Raw genomic sequence first — 17,643 nt, forward strand, 5'->3', positions numbered from 1 at the left:
TGAACAAACTACTATTGGCAACAGTATTTCCCCCACTAGTTTCTGAATCAATTACTAGATTGAAACCTCTTTGCTAGAGGGCTATTTCTGGATTCTCACTTTGAAAGGGCCTTATGGATGATTGTAAATTCATGAAGTAATTCCCTGAGTGAAGTAGTTACCAGCCATAAACTCTCCAAGGCCAAGTTCACCCCAGATCAAGCAAAGGAAGCTCGTCAGCTGAGAGGTAGGAAAATAACTTGGTACTGATAAAAAATAGATGATCTTGCACATTTCTCTGTCTTGATTTGGTCTAAAGAAATACACATCTAGAACAACTCTGATAACTTCACTTAGCCAGGTGCTTGCAGTTTTAAGAGTTATTTTTGAAATTGTGGTCCACTGAAACATAAACTCAAGTAACTACTGTTATCAATTCTTTCAAAAAGAGATTGGCTTCTCATTCAACTCCGGAGTTTGTTTATTTCTCAGTTTAGAAGAAATGGAAACCAAATCTTTTTTCTGCTTGAACATCCACAGAATAAAATGGAACAATCACTTTGGAAAACAGTTTGGCAGTGTCTTAAAATGTTGAACACAAATTTACCATACAACCCAACAATTCTATTCCTAGGTATCTGCCCAAGGGAAATGAAAACACAAAGTTCACACAAAGACTTGTATACAAATGTTCATACCAATATTACTCATAATAGCTATATATATATAAAGTGGAAACCATCTAACATCCATCAAGTGTTGAAGGGATAAAATACTTGGGGCATATACATAAATGTCATTCTACTATTCAGCAACAAAACAACTGCTAATGCTTGCTACTACGTGGATGATCCTCAAAAATGGATAATCTACTAGGAGAAAGAATCTGGATGCAAAAGACTATATATTGTATGATTTCATTTACATGAAATGTCCAGAAAAGGCAAGTCTGTAGAATCACAAGCAGTTTAGTGTTTGTCCTGGGGCTGGGGATGGGAAGACTGAAATAGAAACAACATGAGAGCTATGAGTTTCAATTTTATTTAGGGACTTACTGAGGAGTATAGCCCAGGACACAGCCTCTCTGATAGCTCTGAGAAACTGCTCCAAAGAGGTAAGGGGAGAGGTCAGTATATATGTGATTCTGTCGAAGTGGGGTATGTGCAATGAAGCACATGTCTCGGTAGAAGGTTGCTGCCAGTCACAAGGAACAGACAGCTTAGGTAATGGTTTTAGGGATTTTCTAAGTATGGGAAGATGCAAGAATCCAGGTTCATAAAAAATTTCTTCTCAAAATATCTAACTCTCTAAAGGCTTGCTCTGCCAGTTTACCCAGAACACAGAGTGTCTCATTCCTGATCTCTGCCCTGAACTCCTTTCAGGGTGTGTGACAGTTCAACGGCTACAGTGGCTAATTACCTAATCCTTGTAGAGCCAGATGGAGAGCGACATTCTTTAGTTGGCAGCGTATATCATTTCCTGTTTATACTGTATTATAATCATTTGTTAAACAATGCCACCACCACTGTGAGTGGTCAAATGTATTTGCTTGTTTGTCTTTGGCATGAAAGTGTATACTAATAGCTACTACTTGTTGAGCATTTACTCTTTGTAGTGAAATTTTTACATGTTACTTCTAATCCTCACAACAATCCTGTAGGTGAGATATTACCTCACCCATTACCCAGATGAGGAAACTGAGGCCCAAAGAGGCAACACAACATGTCTGGGATCACACTGCCAGTAAGCAGGAAAACTGAGATACAAACCTATATCTGCCGGACTCCAAAAATCCATGTTCTTTTCATTAAACTGCTTCTGGTTTACAAAGTAGCGTGTAAAGAGGGAAGGATGCGTAGACTTAACATTTTAATGGCAAAGGTTATGAGACCTGATTTGTAGTATCAGCTTTACCACTGATCACGTAAATGTTGGAAAAGTCACTTGACAAAGTGGGCCTCAGTCTCCTTATCAGGAAGACAAGAGAGTTGGACTACATAATCTCCAAAGTTCCTTCTTGTAACCACTGGCACTCAGATACACTGGACCAGAGCAAACTGATGATAATCTGTAATCTCAACACAGGCCATGTCTGGTGACGTTACCATGCCACACTACTATGGGCTGGTGCACCCCAGCAGCATGAGTGCTTCAACAATTCTTGAGCAGTTTTTTTTTTTTTAAAGGAAATATTTAATTTTTATTTTATTGATGCATAGCTGATTTACAATGTTGTGTAAATTTCTTCTGTACAGCAAAGTGTTTCATATATATATATATATATACTTTTTTTTTAATATTCTTTTCCATCATGGTTTATCACAGGACATTGAATATAGTTCCCTGTGCTATACCATAGGACCTTGTTGTTTATCCATTCTCTATATAATAGTTTACATCTGGTAATCCCAACCTCCCACTCCATCCTTCCTCCATGCCCCCTGCCCCTTGGCAACCACAAGTCTGTTCTCTATGTCTGTGAGTCTTCTGTTTTGTAGATAGGTTCATTTGAGTCATATTTTAGATTCCACATGTAAGAGATATCATATGGTATTGCTCTTTCACTTGAACAGTTACTGAAGACTAGGACATGACTCCCAACTCCGACTGCATGCTTTGCGAGATAGTACCCAATTCTTAAACTTCTACACTGCCTTGATGTCCATCTCTGTCCTAGCACGTGAGTCAGCATCGCTCACCTAATAAGAAATGCTGCCCCACAGTGCTGGGCACTGCACCAGTTGATCTGCAAGCATCCACAAGCACTGTCTCCTAAGTGGCCTCTTCCCTACAAATCATTCAATACATTGCCAGATAAACATTCCTAAAACACAGAAGCTCTGATTGTGTCATTCCTCTCCTTATAAGCTCCTCTCTCCCCTCAGCATCCCATTTCTTATACAATAAAATCAAAATCCTTACTCTGGCTTATAAGGTCTTCTGTGTTCTATTCCCAACCTAATTTTCCAAACCCTTTCCTCTACTGCTCTTCAGAGACCTTGTAATGCAAGCAAAGTAAATTACCTAAGGGTCCCTGTATTCAAGGGAGATTTTTCACATGCGTATGATTTTTATGTAAACATAATTTTAAACAATATCACAAATCATTCTAAACTTTAGAACATGCTTTCCTGCTAGCACACAAACTGGACTCTGTTCATGTAGTAGGTTTATGCAGCTCCCTGTGCTGGTCTCTATCTAGAACCATCCTTTTCCATCATCCACATACCTCAAATTCTTCAAATGGGCTGACATGTCAAGTGCCCAAAGTGGTAACTGACATAAGTGCTCAGTAGATGTCTTTAGCTAGTCAAAGCTGCTTTCTGTTTCTCTCACTAGTGATTTCTCTCCCTCCCTGAACTCACACAATCTTTTCTATAATACCTTTCTTATGTAGCTCATCACTTTGTATTTTATTTTGTAATTATTTAATGTGTATATCTTAGATTCCCAATGATCAAAAGCTCTTGGAAAAACCAGTATTGGCTCCGAGTCCTATGTGTACGCAGCACCAAGCACGAATTATAAGTGCTCAATAAATCTTTCCTGAGTGAGTGAAAATCTTACACTTAGTGAGTGTAAGAGCCAGAGTGACCGCTGGTAGAAAATGACATCTAAAATGGGAGGAGAATGGAGTGGAGATGCTACTGCGTGCCAGGTAACTGTGCTGAGCACAGCTTCATCCCTTATTTCATTTAATCCTTTCAAAAAACCCTACTAAGTAGGTGCTTATGATATCTCCATTTTATTGATGAGTCAGTTAAAACACTTAAGGTCACAACCAAGTCTGGGTCTTTCCAGTACTGTACTGTACTGTCCTCCTTCCAGTTTATGATCTCCTCAAGGTCGAGGACTCTCTAGGACAATACATAGCCCCCCAGCCCTCAAGGTGAACTCCAGCAACCCCTGTCTCACAGTTTCCAGCGGAATCTACCAGGAGTCCGGGGGCGGGGAGGAGGCGGGAAGGGGGCGGGGGAAGGAGGGGGAGGCGGGGGACGGCCCTCTCGAGTCGCACGGGCCCCGCCCGCTGTGTCGCTGATGACGTCACCACGCAAGGCCGAGGCGGCGCGGCCATGTCCTTTAAATAAGGCCTTCCCGAGGCGCGCGACAGAGAGGCGTGGGTTGTACGGGCGTGTGATTGTTTCGCTAGGGTCCAGGTCGCGGTTCGGGGCGGAGACGCCGCGGACCACGAGGTGGGCGGCAAGGCTGCTTTGTTGCAGAGACTCGGCGGGGAGGGCGCGCTTGTGAGGGGCGGGAGGAGGGAACATGGCGGCCCCTAGGCCGGGCCAGGACCCTTCGAACCTGGTGCTGGCGCGGTCCCCTCCCCTGTCTTTGCTCACCGATTTACAGCATTTCTAGAACCTTGTTTTTCCTTTGGTTCCCTTTCCCTCAGCCTTCCTTGTGCCTTCATCGGCTCTCCCGCCCCAGCCCCTCACCGGGCAGAAGCGTGGGAGGTGGATTAAGTGGGAGCAGGTGAGGCCCGCCCGCTACTGAGAGATCGACTCCTACGTTTGACTGTCCGTTGCTCACAAACTCTTTATCCGCACGGGGTGGCAGGAGAAGCACTGAACATGCAGTGTTGACGTTCAGGCCAGATGCAAGCCAGATTTCTAGTGCTGGTGAGTCCTCTAAGTGATCCCGTGAAATGTCACTTAAGTTATCTGGCCCTCAGTCTCCTCCAAAAGTGAGGTTCTCTTTGAAAGATTCTTGACATCCAGATAGCTTTTGTCCTTCGTTGCTTGCCAGAATCTGCCCCATAATAATGTATGGTTGGGAAAATGGAAGCAAGATTTATTTTGACAATAAGGGAGTCGGGGCAGGGGACTGAGTCAAGACATACAGCCCAATTCTGGGATCTTGTATGTGAGCAATGAGAACACAATTCTGTTTCGGTCTTCTTTCGTGACGTTCCTGGAATAAGTTAAATGGAGAAGGACTGATCCTATGTTAGCTTCGCTGTTCTGCCTCAAAGACCTTGGGAATATTCGTCTGTCTGCCCTTTTCTGTTTTACGTGTCTGTGTCGATTGAGGTTGTTAGGAACAGGTTCTTGACTCATCTGAGTTAACAGTATCTGGTCCAGCCAGTCACCTGCTTTTGTTCTTGACCTTTGGTTTTTTCCTCAGTTGAGTGAAAATTCTAGAGACATCCTGCCTCCTTAGGAGCCTGCACTGCCAGGCAGCAGAATTGTGAACTAGAGTGAAGCAGAAATCTAGGAATATGAGCTCCATGATGGCCATGGGTGAACCAAGGCTGAACTGGTGAGTCACATCTGTTTGTAATCTCCTAAAGAGGATTGAAGTGGGTCTGGTGGCTGCATTAGGAAAGGAGGGTGTCTGGCCTGGAGAGATCTGGAGGAAACAGAAAGAAGATAAGTACAGTGGCTTAGAGTTTACCCCATTCTCATCTACCCCGTTCTTTTTTTTTTTTTTTTTAATTATTATTATTTTTTCGGTACGCGGGCCCTTCACCGCTGTGGCCTCCCCCGCTGCGGAGCACAGGCTCCGAACGCGCCGGCCCAGCGGCCATGGCTCACGGGCCCAGCCGCTCCGCGGCACGCGGGATCTTCCCGAACCAGGGCACGAATCCGTGTCCCCTGCATCGGCAGGCGGACTCCCAACCACTGCGCCAGGGAAGCCCTACCCGTTCTTATCTACACCTGCTTGGCACTTTTGAGTTATCTTTGACTGCACTTCCTCTCCTAAAGTGATAACAATTCAGCACTTAGATTGCTTCTAGGTATAACTCCATCATGTATTTATTGTTGATCTTAGTAAAGGAGAGATGCTGGAACTTTCCTGCGTTCAAGAACCTTTTTTTAAGAATAGGCAAGCTTCTTTTTGTTATATTGGAATCTATATCAAGTGATAATGTAAATGCATAGACTATTTTAGAAGTGTATGAGAACTTTACAAATAGAGAACTTTATTAAGTAATATGGTGGCTATGTAGAAATCTAATGTGTGTGCTGCTTTAGATCAATTTAACACACATTTAGTGAGCATCTACTCTACTAGCGAAGGAGTGTGCTAGCGGAGGAGAATACGAAAGTTACAAGAGATTACAAAGATGACTGAAATAGTACCTGACTCAGAAGATTCAATCACTACATCCTCTCGTATAATGCATATAGACAATGATATTGTCTATAATTATGTAATGTGATAAATATTGATTCAGTGGCAATCATATTACAATATAGAAATGTTATCAAAGTAACATGCTGTACACCTTAAATTTACAAAGTGTAACATGTCAAGTTTATCAAATAAATACAATCAATATGTGTTCAATAAGTATTTGTTTATTGAAAACAGTGTTTCCTCCAAGGAGCTCACAATTCCTGAGGCCCATGACTTTGTTTTTGTATGTTATGCAAAAACTTTAGAATTTAATGAGATGTCACAGATACAGCACAATAGCAAGTACTAAGAAACTACCCCGGTGCATAACAAATAAGACTTTTTAGATTTATCATTAATACCTTAATTATTGTTTTTAGATAAACACCTTTAAAACAGTAAGAAATGAGTATGGAGCAAATATGCGAGAATTTCCCATTTTAGTAATGGGCCAGCCAAAGGTGCCATTTGACTAGATTTTTCTGTTGTAAGTTTTAAGAGGTACGCACATTTATGCTCCTTGCCATAAAAAATGTGTTCAAATGCAGAACAGATGCTCTTCTATATCATTGACATTGTGAAACCAAACGTGGTTTAGAGCCTTTGCACAGTATTACAGTCCTTGGAATGGTCCTTTTCTACAGAATCCTTCTAATTTTTGTTCTCCCTAGATTAATTGTTCTCAGTGTGTTTAATTTTTAAATTCTTTCGTTCAACCAGCATTTATTGGATGCTTACTATACAGAAAGCATTGACTATAGTATGTTAGTCTGTAAATTAATTACAGTATAGAAAATCATATATGACCTTGCAAGTAGTTTTAGTAGAGGCACACCATTTATCACATTTGCCAAGTTAACAAAAAACGTTGGATAATCAGTCTTTGTAGTGTTTTTTGGCTGAGCACAATAGTGAATGAGACAAAAATAGGTTAAGAAGCATTTTCTTTCAGCAATCAAACATCTTAATGTTATGCCACAGAGCCTGAGGTGAGCCTTGCCCCTGACAGACCCTTTATGATACTTCAGTCTGTTCTGTCTTTAACTCTCAAGTATCTCTGGCATTTAGTTGGGTACTAAAGGAAAAAGCAAGGCTGATTGTTGGAATTGGAGAATTTCAGAATGGGCCTAGGTTAAAAACTATCCAAGAAGTAAAACATCTAAACTCACACATGGAATTAAAATTATTGAGGTGATTTTCTGGGAAAGGGGATGTAGGGGACATGTAGTTTTAAATTACAATTGTACCATTATGCTTGTTAATCTAGCATGAAATTTTGAATTGTCAAATTCAAGTAAATTACTTTGTTTTACAGGGATGTTTCCCCCAAAAATGGCCTTAAGACATTTTTCTCTCGAGAAAATTATAAAGATCATTCCATGGCTCCAAGTTTAAAAGAACTATGTATTTTATCTAGCAGGTAATATGTTTATTTATTTGGTTATTTATTTCCATATTTGATTGTTATTTTCCTGATAGTTGAAGTTTTATATGTATCTATATCCACCATGATAAATTCAAATTATAGAAATGTAGAAATTAAAAATTAGAAGAACTCAGTACCAAAAAGCGACCACTCTTTGGTGTGCATATATATCTTTTCAGACCTTTCTCTCCACTCATGAACAGATACATATTAAAACAAAAATGGGGGGACTTCCCTAGCAGACCTGTGGTTAGGACTCCGTGCTTTCACTGCTGAGGGCCCGGGTTCAATCCCTGGTCAGGGAACTAAGATCCCGCAAGCCGTGTGGCATGGCCGAAAGAAGGGGTGGGGGATCACACCATAAATGCTGTAAAATGCTGTAACCACTATAAAACTGTTTTGCAATTTGCTTTTTTCATTTAAAGTAATAGTTTGGGTATTTTGTGCCCCTACATTAACTCAGTCTTCTTAATGGTTGCATATTATTTTACTATACAGAGATACTTTTAATTCTTTTAGCTAGTTTTACATTGCAAAATGTTTGTGTTCCTCTTTCTTTGGGATTTTAAACAGTAACATTTATAAAGTTCTTGTAATTATTTCTGTAAGATAAATTCATAGAAATTGAATTGTTTGGGCAGATTCTATAAACATTTTATATTTTAATAGATACCACCAAATTGCCGTAGAGTTTTTTTCTGGTATGAAAATGCCTATTAAGTGATGATTTTCCCTTCTCACTGCTTACTTGCCTGTAACAGCTCTTCTTTCCTTTGTGATTACCTGTTTCAACTCTATTGTGGATGAATCTTAAAACTAATCAAGTTTACTAGAAAGCAGTGAAAATATGCCAAATGAGGAATTGGGGGGCTCCCCTAGGGGAGCTTAATTTTTAACTTTCATCCTTTCTCCACTCCTTTTGCAATGGAGGAATCATACTTTTAGCCTCTGCATGGAATGGGACCCCATCTTTTCCTGCCTTTTCAGTACCCTTTCTGTCAATTAGCATCCCTTCTTAACTCCTGTCTCTCTTTTTTTTAAGCCATGCCGCTCAGCTTGTGGGATCTTAGTTCCCATACCAGGGATCGAACCCATGCCCCCTGCAGTGGAAGCGCAGAGTCCTAACCACTGGACTGCCAGGGAAGACCCTCTTTGTTCTCTCTTGACCAATATTTAAACATGCTCAAGTTTGTCCCATCTCAGTCCCTGGGTTCCACATTCCCTCCTAGTTGCTTTCTTAGCTCTTCTCTCATTTGTACTTAGACTTCTTTAAATACTTGTATATGCTTGCTGGGAGGAAATGAGGGACAAAAAATCTATAAGACATACCAAAAACAATTAACAAAATAACATTGCTGAGTCCCTTCCTCCCAATAATTACTTTAAATGGATTAAACTCTCCAGCCAAAAGACAGATTTGGAGAATCAATTTAAAAAACGGGATGGAGGGGGCTTCCCTGGTGGCGCAGTGGTTGAGAGGCTGTGTGCCGATGCAGGGGACACGGGTTCATGCCCCGGTCCGGGAAGATCCCACGTGCCACGGAGCGGCTAGCCCCGTGAGCCATGGCCGCTGAGCCTGTGCATCCGGAGCCTGTGCTCCGCAACGGGAGAGGCCACAACAGTGAGAGGCCCGTGTACCGGAAAAAAAAAAAAAAAAAAAAACAGGATGGAAAAAAAAAACCTTCCCTTTATTGCATATCCCATTGCACTTGCTTTCACTGAACATTCCACTGTAATCTGCCTTTTGCCCTCACTAGGCTACTAAAACTGCTCCTCTTAAAATCATCAATGAGCTCTTGACCATAGAGATATCTCACTCTAATTTTCCTCCTAGTTTTCTGGTGACAGTGGTATTTCTTAGTGGAATCAATTAATTGCTACCACTGATACTCATTTAGGTTGTTTCCATTCCTTTACTGTTACAAACAATGAGCATCTTTTTTTTTTTTTTTGGCTGCATTGGGTCTTTGTTGCTGCGCGTGAGCTTTCTCTAGTTGTGGCGAATGGGGGCTACTCTTTGTTGTGGTGCATGGGCTTCTCATTGCGGTGGCTTCTCTTGTTGTGGAGCACGGGCTCTAGGTACGCGGGCTTCAGTAGTTGTGGCTCTAGAGCACAGGCTCAGTAGTTGTGGTGCACAGGCTTAGTTGCTCCGCGGCATGTGGAATCTTCCCGGACCAGGGATCGAACCCATGTCCCCTGCATTGACAGGCAGATTCTCAACTACTGCCCCACCAGGGAAGTCCCTTGCTACTGCTTCTTAATTATTTTATGGTCCTTTTCAAATCCGGTTCTATTCAGCATATCCCAAGCGTGGGTTATAGTCTGAAATTTGTAAGGGAGAGGACGTCCTACTGGAAGTTGAGTACACTTAACACCTAAAATCTTTTTTTCTTAGAATATCACTTGTTTTTCTTTAGATTTCTATATAGCACAAAATAATTTGTTAGTATAATACTCCTTTTAGCATAGAAGAAATAAAGACACAAGTCATTGATTTCGTATGTTTCTAGTCTTTTTTGCTAACGTTTAGTTTTATTATAGTAAGAATGGATTTTCAGACTATATTAAATTACCACAGTTTTCTTGATGAAAAAACCAGGAAGAAAAAAACAAAAAAAGACTTGGAAGAATGTAAATTTATTAGCCCTAATTTTGTATTTTGTTTTCTATAAAAACATATTTGGGAAAATATTGATACCTCTAATTATGCTACTTTCAACAATATGAGGTTTTTATTCAACCCTTTTCCCTCCACTGAAAGGTAAATATTTGCCTTTTAAAAATTAGTTTCTGGGGACTTCGCTGGTGGCGCAGTGGTTGGGAATCCGCCTGCCAGTGCAAGGAACAGGGGTTCGAACCCTGGTCCGGGAAGATCCCACATGCCGCAGAGCAACTAAGCCTGTGCGCCACAACTACTGAGCTTGTGCTCTAGAGCCCACGAGCCACAACTGCTGAGCCCGCGTGCCACAACTACTGAAGCCCATGTGCCTAGAGCCCATGCTCTGCAACGAAGAGAAGACACCGCAATGAGAAGCCTGCACAGCCCTTGCTCGCTGCAACTAGAGAAAGCCTGTGCGCAGCAACGAAGACCCAATGCAGCCAAAATTAAAAAAAAAAAAAATTAGTTTCTGGTTATTGATATTTATAACTGAGTTTTAAGCCAACAAAGGGGAAAGAAGCTTCAAATACACAAAAAAGAAGAAAAAGAAGAAATTTTAACATGTTTAATGTACATAAGTAAATCAAATTCAGGAGGTACAGGTAGACTTTAGATGGAGGCTAGAAGTACCATTTCCAAATGCTACTTAAAGAAGCTACCCAAACCAGGAGACTTAAAGCATAGGAAACGAAAACTTTTGAATTCTGCCTTTTTTTCATAGAGACTTAAAGTAAAAAAGGAGAGTTGACAAAATGAAGGGAGAAAACTTCAAACCATCAACTTAAATAAAATATAATGCTGTAAATGTGGATAGAAAAAACCCATCAGATGCTTTTGGCTTGCACCCTGATGAAGATTTTGACAGCGCTGCACACAGAAATGATCTTGATGTGCTGCCGTTTCATTCTTTGCTGAATGTAGCCAATTTAAACTGCTAGAATTTCTTGACATTCCTACTCTGGCGTATCTGAGTCAGCATCTTGTTGCTGCAGCAGCTTAATTAAATTTGCCAGTTTGTGTCACAAGGACAGACATGTTCTCATATTCAGAGAGACAGCTGTGAAGCAGTATTGTTAAGAATTGCGGACACAATACTGTTAGGTTTGAATAGCTCTCAAGACATTTTCTAGTGAGAAATCAATTTGCTGTAATACATTTCTCCCAAGATCAGCAGTTAATATTCATTTTGTTAACCTAAAATATGCTTATTTTTATGCAGTTATTGGAGAAACTTTAGTAGCTAAGTATGTCTTCTTTCACCTGTATTATTTTCAGAGCCAATCTAAGCATCCTCATTTTAATTTCCAAAATTCTTTTTCCATTTACTAACCTGCTCTCTTGGTTAGTTTTACATACAGAGTTTAGCTCTAAAAGAGTAATCTTGAATATTTTGCCTTATTTGAGGGCTCTAAGTCTTTTTTTAAAGAATTTTGGAATTTTTATCGTATTTATTCTAATATTTTAACGTTGATCTAAAACAAATTAATGGTAGCTTTGGATGGGGCTTAACTCACCCTTTTTAGTTTGGAACCAGATCATTACTGTGGTGGAAATTGAAGTTGTAGAGGCTAAGGAAATGTAGTTTCGTGTGTGTGTGTGTGTGTGTGTTTGTGTACTTTAAGACTTTCTTATGAAAAATGTAGGTTATAACACTGAATAGCAGCAATAGAGACAGATTATTTACAAGATAAGAAATTTGTATTCATATACCTTAATTGGGGTAGTAAGGTGATTTTTTTAAAAATTTGGGGTAGGCTTTCATAAACAGATAGGGTAACAGGTTCTCTAGCTACTCACCAGTTTTTCCTGTAGTGTATTTCATTATAGATGTGCCAAGATTTCTCTTTTGTATCTATACAAAACATAAAGACATTTCCATAAACTCAACCATGTGCATGAGTGATAGAGGATTATACAACTTTTCTAAAACCACTGTTATTTCCATAAAATATATCACAGAGTGCTGGGATTTTCTTTTTAATTCTTGAGATAATTAAAGCAGAGGAAACCAGAAAATTTAGAATCTCAGTGAATTTGTGAACTTCAAGTTTGTGACCCCAACATATCCTGCTCTTAGTGGCTTTTGTTCACTGCATTAACTGATATATCTTATTGAAGACTTTAGGTATTAAAAAACAACTTGAATTGTAATAAAATGTAAACACAAAATACCTGCATATATAACTAGCAAGAGTGATTTACCCCTCTTCAATAAAGGGAGGAAGCTTCCAAATTGAATAACTTGTCTAAGGATTTTGCCTCTTCCTCTCCATCAGGTAATTGAAGGTAAACTTGTAATGTGATCCTATCCTGCAGAATACTTAATTTATACTAAATGGCTAAACATCAAAATGCAGGTGGCAGAGTTAGATAATAATCCAGAATTTACTCTGTTAATCACTCTGTATTCTCCCTGGTGATTGAGAATCATGAAGTTTCATGATAGTAATCTTCATGTGAAAAGCACATATTTGTAAATTGTATTTTTTTTCCCCAGACGTATAGGAGAAAATTTGAATGCCTCAGCAAGTTCTGTAGAAACTGAGCCGGCAGTTAGTTCAGCAACTCAAGCAAAGGAAAAAGTGAAAACCACAGTTGGAATGGTTCTTCTTCCAAAACCAAGAGTTCCTTATCCTCGTTTCTCTCGTTTCTCACAGAGAGAGCAGAGGAATTATGTGGATTTGTTGGTTAAATATGCAAAAATCCCTGTGAGTTCCAAAGCTGTTGGAATAAATAAAAATGAATACTTGCAGTACTTGGTATGTATTGTTTTCTTCAGCGTCAGTTAAAAAATATTTAAAAGTTAGGAAATATTTGAAATTTGCTTTTATGTTTTTAGGTGCAATCACATTAATAAAAATGGAAACTATAAGGAGTTTAATTGACAGAACATTGGTGCTTTAATTCTATTGTTTCTATTATAGTCGAGGCATTTTGCTCTAGTTCTGAGTATATTTCACCCCAGTTCATATTAAGTACTAGCAGTAGAACTTTACCTTGCACCTTGAACCACTTTAAAATTTTTGTTAATTATTACTTTAATTAAGTAGTTACCAAATTCTCGATTAGGTAAGTGATGCTGTGCTGAATGTCATTGTTGCAAACTCTTTGTTCATATCTATGATTGTTTCCTTAAGATAAATTCTTAAAAATATAATTACCAGATCAAAAACTATACATGTTTTTAAGGCTTTGATCTGCAGTTACACACGAGTAAATTGTTCTGAAAAAAAGTTTAAACCAATTTGTATGTACCAGTACTGTAAGAAGGTTTTTTCCAAAATATCTTCACTAACAATGAACATTATTTTTTTTGCCTCTAATTTGATATGGAAAACATGGCAATCTCTTGTTTTATATTAACTTACAGTGGTTACTAATGAAAATAAGCATTTTCCATGTGTTTATAAGCCATTTCTAATTCTTCTTTTGTAACTTGCATATTTATATGTTTGCTTATTTTTCCATTTGGGTGTTTGTCCTTTTTATGTTAAGAGCATTTTATAAAATGAGCTTATTAATTCCTAATCATATATTGTAGCATTAGTCATTAGCTTTTCTCTTTTTGTGGAATGAACTTTTTTGTGATTTCTGCTTTGGACATGATACTTTAAGTCCATATTATTAGTGCAGCAATTGAGAAGTGATTGTTTTTAACCAAGCTGCTGATTCTAAGATATGTCTACTTTTTTTTTAAATCAGGATATGAAAAAACATGTGAATGAAGAAGTTACAGAATTCCTAAAATTTTTGCAGAATTCTGCAAAGAAATGTGCACAGGATTATAATATGCTTTCTGATGACGCTCGTCTCTTCACAGAGGTAAAAAAAAAAAATCATATTTACTTAAACTGCCAAGTAATATGCAATAGCAGCATTTTAAAATGTGTGATGATTTTCCAAAAGCACATGTTAATATTGTCAAATTAGAGACCAAATTTCTGTAGGTCTTTTATTCATCATGTATTTAAATAATAGAAATACTGACACCTCAAAATCAGGTACTATAGTATATTCATGTTTTTTTCTTTTAATGATCTACTGTACTTGAGTTATATTTTACTCATATGGATGGTTTGATCTGATGCACTGATTTCCCTTGCGAGAGAATGGGGTTTAAGGAGTTATATTGGTCCTTAAAATTCTGTATGGTCCTTTAGAACCTAGTCATATAAATTTATATTCACTATTTTCATGGTAACCAGCCACCGGATGATAAATTTCATCAAATAATTTTTTGATACTTAAATTATTCATGCAGGTTTATTTTTTAATTTTTTTTTTGAGGGCAATTATCATTTATTTTTTTAATGCATCTTTATTGGAGTATAATTGCTTCACAATACTGTGTTTCTGTTGTAGAACACAGTGAATCAGCCATATGCATACGTATATCCCCATATCCCCTCCCTCTTGAGCCTCCCTCCCACCCTCCCTATCCCACCCCCTAGGCTGTCGCAAAGCACGGAGCTGATCTCCCTGTGCTCTGCTGCTGCTTCCCACTATCTGTTTTATGCTTCCCACTAACTATCTGTTTTATGCTTCCCACTAACTTATCTGTTTCATGCACATTTATTAGCAAAGCATGTAAATCCTCCCATCATGTAGTGGGCGTAGGAAAAATTTAGAGTACACTACTTGAATAGTAACTTAATAGTAGAGTTGTAGTAGAATTCATCTAGAAACACCAACACCAGTCTGAATTTTTTTTTTAAGTCTTTAAAACTAGTCAGGGCTTCCCTGGTGGCCCGTGAGCCATGGCCACTGAGCCCGGAGCCTGTGCAACGGGAGAGGCCGCAACAGTGAGAGGCCCGCGTACCGCAAAAAAAACCCAAAAAGGTTAAGATAGTAGGTTTTAAGGGTATTTTAGCACAGCTTTTTAAAAAAGTGCTCATTATAAATTGGAGGACAGCAGAGGGTATAAGTTCTACTTTAAAACAAACACTTTTTTTTTTTTCTTCGGTACGCAGGCCTCTCACTGTTTGTGGCCTCTCCTGTTGCGGAGCACAGGCTCCGGACGCGCAGGCTCAACGGCCATGGCTCACGGGCCCAGCCGCTCCACGGCATGTGGGATCTTCCCAGACCGGGGCACGAACCCATGTCCCCTGCATCAGCAGGCGGACTCTCAACCACTGTGCCACCAGGGAAGCCCTATCTTAACCATTTTTAAGTGTAGCGTTCAATGCTATTAAGTATATCACATTGTCTTGTACAGTGAGTAGTTTTATTTATTTATTTATTTCAAATTTATCAATTTTATCATGTATGGTTTATTTTTTTAATTTTTAAAATTTATTTATTTATTTTTGGCTGTGTTGGGTCTTCGTTGCTGTGCACAGGCTTTCTCTAGTTGCTGTGAGCGGAGGCTACTCTTTGTTGTAATGTGCAGGCTTCTCATTGTGTTGGCTTCTCTTGTTGTGGAGCACGGGCTCTAGGCGCGCAGGCTTCAGTAGTCATGGCTCGCAGGCTCTAGAGCACAGGCTCAGTAGTTGTGGTGCACGGGCTTAGTTGCTCCACAGCATGTGGGATCTTCCCGGGCCAGGGCTCAAACCTGTGTCCCTTGCATTGGCAGGCAGATTCTCAACCACTGTGCCACCAGGGAAGCCCACATAAGCTTATGTTAAGCCCAAACATAAATCACATCCCCTCATTTTGCTGGTTTCAAATGGCTTCTCATCTCACTCAGGAAGAGACAGTCTTTAGAAAGTTCTGCAGTGCCCTACATGATCCTGCCTCCTCACCACCACCACCCCAAGCCTGCTTCATCTCCTGCGTGTTCCTCTCAGTTATTCCATTCCAGCCTCCTGACCTCTTTGTGTCTCTTGAATACATCAAGCACGGTCCTGCCTTAAGGCCTTTGGCTGTCCCCATCTTTCTGGCAAGCTGTTCCCCAGATACCTGCATGGATTAGTTCCTTGATTCCTTTTAGTCTCTCTCTGTTCAGTTGCCAGCTATCACTGAGGATACTCCTAATTACCGCATAAAAAGTAGCATCACCCTCAGCATTTCCTTTACCATGTTTTGTTTATTGTCTTTCTCCCTAACACTTGTATGTAAGTACTGTTTGCGCACTGGGGTGTTCCCAGTCACTGGAATAATGCCTGACACACAGTAAGTGCCCAGTATAATTACTTGTTAAGTGAATATAAAACTGTTTATGAACAGAGTACATTATTTGATAGCTAGCAGTCAGCATTAGGTCTTGCTTTTTAGCCAGGTTGACTTGGCAGCACATTGTCTTATTACACTTTACATCTTACCCCAAAGACTCACTGATCTTTTTCTAACCTTTTTATTGTTTTAAAATTTTAATTTTATATTATGAAATGTAATGTACCTATGCAAAAGTATTTAGAACAAATATGTACAGCTTAACAAATAATTATATAGTGAACACCTATGTAACTCTCTTCCAAGTCAAGAAATAAAACATTACAGGTAACCTAGAAGGCCCCTGTGTATCCCTCCTAGATAATAACATTTTCCCTTGTTGAAGAAATAATCACTGTGCCAAGTTTGGTTTGATCATTTCCATGCCTTTAAGAAAATTTTTTTTTTGATAATTCAAGTTTTCTTTTGCCTGTGTTTGAATTTTATGTGAATTCTTTTGCTCTTTTATGTGAACAGAATTCTTCCTTTACTCAATAGTATGTTTGTGAGATTCATACGTATGTATGTGTATAGTTGTATTTCATTCATTTTTATTTCTGTACATCTATAAGTAAACTGGTTTATTCTGTTGATCAAAATCTGGGCTGTTTCCAGTTTTGAGCTATTGTAAGCAGTGCCCCTATGAAAATTCTCATACATGTCTTTTGCTGCACATGTACACACATATCTACTGGGTATATGACTAGGAATGAAATTGTTGGGTTATAGAGTATGCATATCTTCAACGTCAATAGATAATGTTAGACTGTTTTCCAAAGTGGTCATGCCAGTTTACATTGTACCCAGCAGTGTTTGAGAGGTTTTTACTCCATATCCTCAACAATTGATACTTACAGTCATTTTAGTTTTAACCAATCTAGAGGATAGGGTGCTATATTTATAAGACTATACCTTTTCCTATGTTTCTTGGTCATTTCCTGTGAATTGAGTGTTCAGGTTTTGCCCTTTATTCTACTTGATTTTCCATCTTTTTGTTACTGATATGTGGGAGGTTTTGTATATCCTAAATACAAAAGTTTTATGGGTTGTACAGTAGTCCCCCCTTAATCTTGGCTTTGCTTTACTCCGTGTCAGTTACCCACAAATGGAAATTCCAGAAATACTTCATCACACACCATTCTGAGTAGTGTGATGAAGTCTCTCACAGTCCCGCTCTACCCCACCCACAATGTGAATTATCCTTCTGTCTAGTATATCCCACCCATTAATCTCTTAGTAGCCACCTTGGTTATCAGATGGACTTTCAAGGTATCACAGTGCTTGTGTTCAAGTCACCCTTATTTTACTT

At 39.2% G+C, this 17,643-nt stretch overlaps 1 protein-coding gene across 10 annotated transcripts in view; it reads left to right on the forward strand.

Annotated features, from left to right (window-relative positions):
* Nucleotides 1-4,040: 4,040 nt before the first annotated feature.
* The window catches only part of ICE2 (interactor of little elongation complex ELL subunit 2), an 89,317-nt gene continuing 75,714 nt past the window's right edge, over nucleotides 4,041-17,643 (forward strand). For 9 of the 10 annotated variants that reach the window (XR_009562981.1, XR_009562983.1, XR_009562979.1 and 6 more), the window contains exons 1-6: nucleotides 4,041-4,172; nucleotides 4,373-4,598; nucleotides 5,104-5,238; nucleotides 7,415-7,519; nucleotides 12,682-12,943; nucleotides 13,887-14,006. Coding sequence is in view for 5 of the 10 variants with exons in the window: in XM_060294176.1 (XP_060150159.1) it covers nucleotides 5,198-5,238; nucleotides 7,415-7,519; nucleotides 12,682-12,943; nucleotides 13,887-14,006 (528 nt within the window). In the remaining 5 variants the exon portion in view is untranslated. Of the gene's footprint in view, nucleotides 4,173-4,372; nucleotides 4,599-5,103; nucleotides 5,239-7,414; nucleotides 7,520-12,681; nucleotides 12,944-13,886; nucleotides 14,007-17,643 lie in introns of those variants that run through there. The other variant, XM_060294178.2, reaches the window with a different exon arrangement.

The sequence above is a fragment of the Globicephala melas genome, chromosome 2 (assembly GCF_963455315.2).
Source record: "Globicephala melas chromosome 2, mGloMel1.2, whole genome shotgun sequence".
NCBI lineage: Eukaryota > Metazoa > Chordata > Mammalia > Artiodactyla > Delphinidae > Globicephala > Globicephala melas.